This window comes from Euwallacea fornicatus, chromosome 22, assembly GCF_040115645.1.
Source record: "Euwallacea fornicatus isolate EFF26 chromosome 22, ASM4011564v1, whole genome shotgun sequence".
NCBI classification, from domain to species: Eukaryota; Metazoa; Arthropoda; class Insecta; order Coleoptera; family Curculionidae; genus Euwallacea; species Euwallacea fornicatus.
Window position 1 is genome coordinate 1,853,965 of NC_089562.1, and position 5,864 is coordinate 1,859,828.

The 5,864-nt window shown below is 34.2% G+C and overlaps 1 protein-coding gene across 1 annotated transcript; it reads right to left on the reverse strand.

The window, feature by feature from the left end:
* Window positions 1-24: 24 nt before the first annotated feature.
* On the reverse strand, window positions 25-3,607 carry LOC136346230 (actin, muscle-like). The gene is made up of 6 exons (XM_066295231.1): window positions 3,236-3,607; window positions 1,389-1,601; window positions 1,179-1,338; window positions 927-1,123; window positions 643-865; window positions 25-587 (listed from the first exon to the last, which is right to left on the reverse strand). Exons 2-6 carry the CDS (start codon window positions 1,576-1,578, stop codon window positions 227-229), a joined length of 1,131 nt encoding a protein of 376 aa, XP_066151328.1. The 5' UTR covers window positions 1,579-1,601; window positions 3,236-3,607; the 3' UTR covers window positions 25-226.
* Window positions 3,608-5,864: the final 2,257 nt, after the last annotated feature.

Sequence of the window (5,864 nt, forward strand, 5' to 3'; positions counted from 1 at the left end):
AGACTATGAACAAAAACGCCATAATTTATCAAATAAATTTTATTTTAAGGAACAAAATTACTTAAATACAAATACTTTGGTAAACTTATAGTCTTTTCCCATCATCTTAACAATTAACTAATTAACAACTCAACTCAATCCTAAAGTGGACCAAACTCGTCTCCTTTCAGAACCAGCGTTAAATACAAAAAGAGTCTTAAATAAAAGGCACTGCCATTGAGATAGTTTAGAAGCACTTGCGGTGCACAATTCCCGGACCGGACTCATCATATTCCTGCTTGGAGATCCACATTTGTTGGAAAGTGGATAGCGAAGCCAGTATAGAGCCACCGATCCAGACTGAGTACTTTCTTTCCGGGGGAGCGATGATCTTGATCTTGATTGTAGATGGAGCGAGAGCTGTGATTTCTTTTTGCATACGATCAGCGATACCCGGATACATGGTAGTGCCTCCAGACAATACAGTGTTGGCGTACAAGTCCTTGCGGATATCAACATCGCACTTCATGATGGAGTTGTAGACTGTCTCGTGGATACCACAGGATTCCATGCCTAAGAATGAAGGCTGGAATAGGGCCTCAGGGCACCTAAAGCATAATAATTAATATTATCAAGAATTTAGGTTACAATAGTTAAACGAACCTAAATCTTTCGTTTCCAATGGTGATGACCTGTCCATCGGGAAGTTCATAACTCTTCTCCAGAGATGTAGAGTTAGCTGCAGTGGCCATTTCCTGCTCGAAGTCCAAAGCCACATAGCACAACTTTTCTTTGATGTCCCGGACAATTTCTCTCTCAGCAGTGGTGGTGAAGGAATAGCCTCGTTCGGTCAGGATTTTCATTAAATAATCCGTCAAATCGCGGCCTAAAAACAGAAAAATAGGTTAGTCAACTATTTAAGGGAAAAAATTAATGCGATGTTATACCTGCCAAGTCCAATCGAAGAATTGCATGAGGCAGGGCGTACCCTTCGTAAATGGGCACAGTGTGTGAAACACCATCTCCAGAGTCCAATACAATACCAGTGGTACGACCGGAAGCGTAAAGAGACAGTACTGCCTGAATTGCCACGTACATTGCAGGGGTGTTGAAGGTTTCAAACATTATTTGAGTCATTTTCTCTCTAGATAAAAGGATATTTGATTCAAATTCATCAAGCTTTTTCGACTCAAACTAACCTGTTCGCCTTAGGATTCAACGGAGCTTCAGTCAACAAAATTGGATGTTCTTCTGGGGCCACACGTAATTCATTGTAGAAGGTGTGATGCCAAATCTTCTCCATGTCATCCCAATTGGTGATAATTCCGTGTTCAATGGGATATTTTAAAGTTAGGATGCCTAGAGATTGGTGATTAAATAAAAATATTTAATAAGGAAAAGAATCGAACCTCTTTTGCTTTGGGCTTCATCTCCTACGTAGGAGTCCTTCTGACCCATGCCCACCATGACACCCTGGTGTCTCGGTCTACCTACGATGGATGGAAACACTGCACGAGGGGCGTCGTCTCCCGCGAAACCAGCCTTACACATACCGGATCCATTGTCGATCACAAGGGCTGCTACATCATCATCACACATGATTGTTTAGTGAGTGTTGCTTGCTAATTAATATATTAAAAGTCAAATTTGTGATATTGGGGAAATAAGAATTTATGTGATAATTTAAAGTTAAAAAAAAAACGGTTTCGTAGTTTTTAGAAGTATTAATGGCTTGTAGGTAAATTTTCTTTTGGAGTATAAACTAGTAATGTTTTTAAAAAAATACGGAAATATTCCTAATTTTTTTTTAGCAAAATTTATATGGTCTCCAAACTTTGTTTAAAGGTTTCTGGGAATTAACTTTAATGCAGTCAATTCTGTTTTTAAATATCAGATTCAATTTTTCAATATTAAACATTTCCAGATTTTTCTAGAATTTTTGGAGGGTTTCTAGATCATCACAAACCTTTAGTCCGAGATTATTGGGGAGAAATCGAGTTTTCAGCATGTTAGCACAAGGACTTCTTTAAAGGGTTATTTTAGTTGTGTTTTAATTTGCCAATATTATTTTTAACCGCTTGAAATTCGAAATTCACAATAATGGCATTATATTTTAAATATCTAACTACATATTTAAATGTGAGACGGGCAATAAATGTTTCGCCAGGGGGGTCAACCCCGTACAGTTCGTCTCTGCCTTACATGACAATAGTTCTTGGATTACGAAGTGATAAAGCTTGGGTACTATATTGCCTTTACACTACCTATTTTCTATTGGATGAATACCTGTATACCAAATGTTTATTTTTAGTCTAATCATACTATAGAATTACGTTCAATCCTAATTGGTTTAAAGGTCATCCCGTTATATCTGACTGTATGCAACCCAATTTTGGTTTGGACATGCCTTTAATTCTTTAATTTAATGTATTTATATCCTGTGATTAAAAATGGGAGTGACGTCAATTTTAAAAAACGGTACCACCTAAAGGAAAATTTCAGAGTCACTTTCTTCTCAACGACTATTTGAATAGAAACATAAAAAAACAGTATTATAAAAGCTAAAATTCACATTAAAGTCAAATTAATTGGGGACCAGATGAATATTCAATAGGTACATACTTATAATTCTTTTTCCTTTTAGAATCTTTTACTTATTAATGAACACATATACGAGGTATACCAGATTAAGGCAGGAACTTTCCAATAAAAGATTATCTTAATAAAATTAACAGATGCGTATTTTTTATTAACATCCAAAAGCCCCTTGTCGAGCTCTGCTGTTCGTTAAACTATACACTCCCTCTGTATATATATACTGACATAAACTGATAAACAATAATTAAATACGTAAAATGAATACCCAACATAATCGTAAATTGATGAATGAATGGACGAAAGCTGTATAAAAAAAACATAAAAATGCAATTTTTAATATTTTTTTGTTCAGAAGATAATCTTGAAAATTTTCTTGTAAATGGAGAAGGGCTACCCTTACGGAAACATATATAGAACTATTCTCTATTTGACTCTAGTTGATTCAAACCCTTTTGTGGGATTTTTCGTTTTACCAGCGCAATTTACCTTTGTTCTCTATTGTGTTTTGACGAAAAAACTCACAAAAAAATGCAGAAAAATAACATTAGACCATAAAGTGGATTTAAAAAAAATTACAAAAATATATTTTTTACTATCATCATGGTCTCCAATTAGCAAATTCAATACTCCCTCAAGCAGCCCAAATAATATAGCATACCTGTGTATTATTGAACACCAACTCCACTATTATACCTATACACCAAGACAACTACTCACAAACCAATACTAACCTCACGGAAAAAAAAACGTGACTGATGCGACTCGAAGGAGGTAACGTGACGAGTGAGGACCCAATTCGATGCGGTTGATTATTTATAAGAGCCCTATAGTTATCGCATGAGGCTCCATTTATGGTCGACGGTATTGCGGCGCAGATCAACTGCGTCCCCCATATATGGTTTGAGGGCTGCCCTCAATAGCAATCGAACATTATCGGGTCCCCCTCTTCTCGTTGGAACCGTCAAGGCGTCCCCCACTTTAAGGTGAGGTGCATTTTTTTGGTTGACGTTGTTAGGTCCTTGTTTGATGCCTTATTTAGTAATGTTTTCTTGTTACCAAACCCTGTGGAATTTAGTTTAAATCTTCTGAAAGGAATCTTCGAAATAATAATTATAATTGAGGACGTTAGAAAATATTTTTACTCGATCTACTTTTAGGGGATGGTATTATTAATAAAACATCCCCAGGGTCCAAAGTCAACACAAGGGCTCTATTTTTAGGTCGCTGTTAAGATGATTGTTTCTTACCGGTGGTAAACATGTGTTTCTGAATTAATGGATCTTTGTCGGAAACCAGAATTTTGTGAATGTGCCTACGCAAAGTTACATAGAATTTTAAGTTTGTGTAAAAATAGCAGGCATTTCTTGGTGTTAAAGAGCGTGGAATCCCCTTGTTATTTTAACATCACCGCTATTATAATATTTAGGTAGGTGTGAGTTATTATTTATGTAAAAAAAAATTGCTGTAGGTCAAGAATTTTAAAAAAATGCTCCATTTCAACTTTGAGTGTAAACTAAAATTTCATTGTAGAAAGTGACTAAAATACTAGTTCACATAATTTGTGCGGTTTTTTTATAATGCTAGTGTTATCTTGTATCTTGTATTTTGGAGTTTTCGAAAAATATTTAAATTGAATTAGCATGTACTAAATTGAAGCAACATTAATTGCCAGTCGACGAAAATTTATTAAAAACCTGTTCACAAATGATTTCTCTACAACATCCCTCAGTGCCAATGAGCTTCTGATTTTTTAAATATTGCACAAATGAAATTAAATTAGAGGCTTTGTATTGACATTTAAAGTTATGCTAAATATTTAATCAGATAATTATAATATTTAAATTGTCATTAAACCGACTCAGCTATTTTTCAAATTCTTAATACAATGGCAATAATGTCTTTTTCCAATAAATCGCGATTGTTTTCTTTACAAAAAGTTCTTTAAGGGACAATTCTAGAACAACTCCAATAGGGATCACAAAGTAGTAGATCGAGTTGAAAAGAGTTTATAAATAAGTAACAATATATGTTACTATTGAGGGTTTCCCAAAATTAGAGTATGAAAATTTAACAGGGGATTCGTCATTAACACCTATTTGCCTTTTTCAGAGCCAAGTTAATATTTTGTTCTGAAAAACCCTTATTAGTTTTAAATTGAATATTCAATTTTGTAATTTTTCGGTCCATTTCCATGTTTTTTAAAAATTTACGAAAGAACTTATTAATATATCATTTGTCGTTTGGATCTTTGCGTGTGAATCGAATAAGATACCACGTACGTGTCTAGGGTGTGTGGGGGGAATATAATATTCAAATAATAAAGATTGAAATATAATATGCACGTCTTCTACAGACTAGACTAACGGGTCAAAATTGATAATGGGAGTGTTTGCAGGTTGAATAAAGATGGTAGTGTAAACGTATGTATTTGAGTTGGTTATTTGTTGTAATATCAGCACGATCAGAAGCGTGACAATATATGTTAATGATTTCTCTGTGTTCCGTTTAACCATAAACAGTTTTCGCGATTTTGATTTCATTTTTCTGGCATTTAGTTCATAAATTAATATTTCTTCATCTCTTCATTCTTTACCTGCTTTTTTTTTATTTCAATCTAAAAACATTACATTTTCGAGACACTACTGCTCATATTTTATGTCGATCCTGAATTGATTTGATGCATACCACTCGTATGACGCACATGCAAGAATCCAAATTACAAATTATGTATTACTTTTACCACATATGTATGTATTTACAGCGAATGTATGGAGAGAGGCGGAACGTAAGAAAGTTTATATCGTAAAAGTAAGCGAAATCTAGAAAAAGAAACAAACCGGCAGATATTCAGAATCGTTTTACATTTTAATTTAGGTGGATTTGATAGTTAAATACGACATTAATAATTTTATCCCCCATCTTATATCTCATTAATCGCCTTGCCGACTCTTAATTCATATAAACGTTTCGTTATTGCACCTTTTTGCGTAGAATGCTCAGTTCGAATATTTTTTCGTATATTTTTTTTCATGGACACACGTGTATTTAAATTTCAATAAGCAAGTTTGATTTTTTGTTGAAGTGTTGAAGTTTGTAAGAGTAAAATCTGACAAATTCTAACGTTATTGCTGACGATATTTTGTGGAAAATTCTAAAAGATCTAGAGGGGACACGTAACAAGACAATTAATGAACCCGGGAAACGTGCAAATGTGCATGCGCGTGTGCTATATTGCCAAGTTAAATCCGTTAAATAGCAACTAGAAAGGTAAATACTATTTATATATT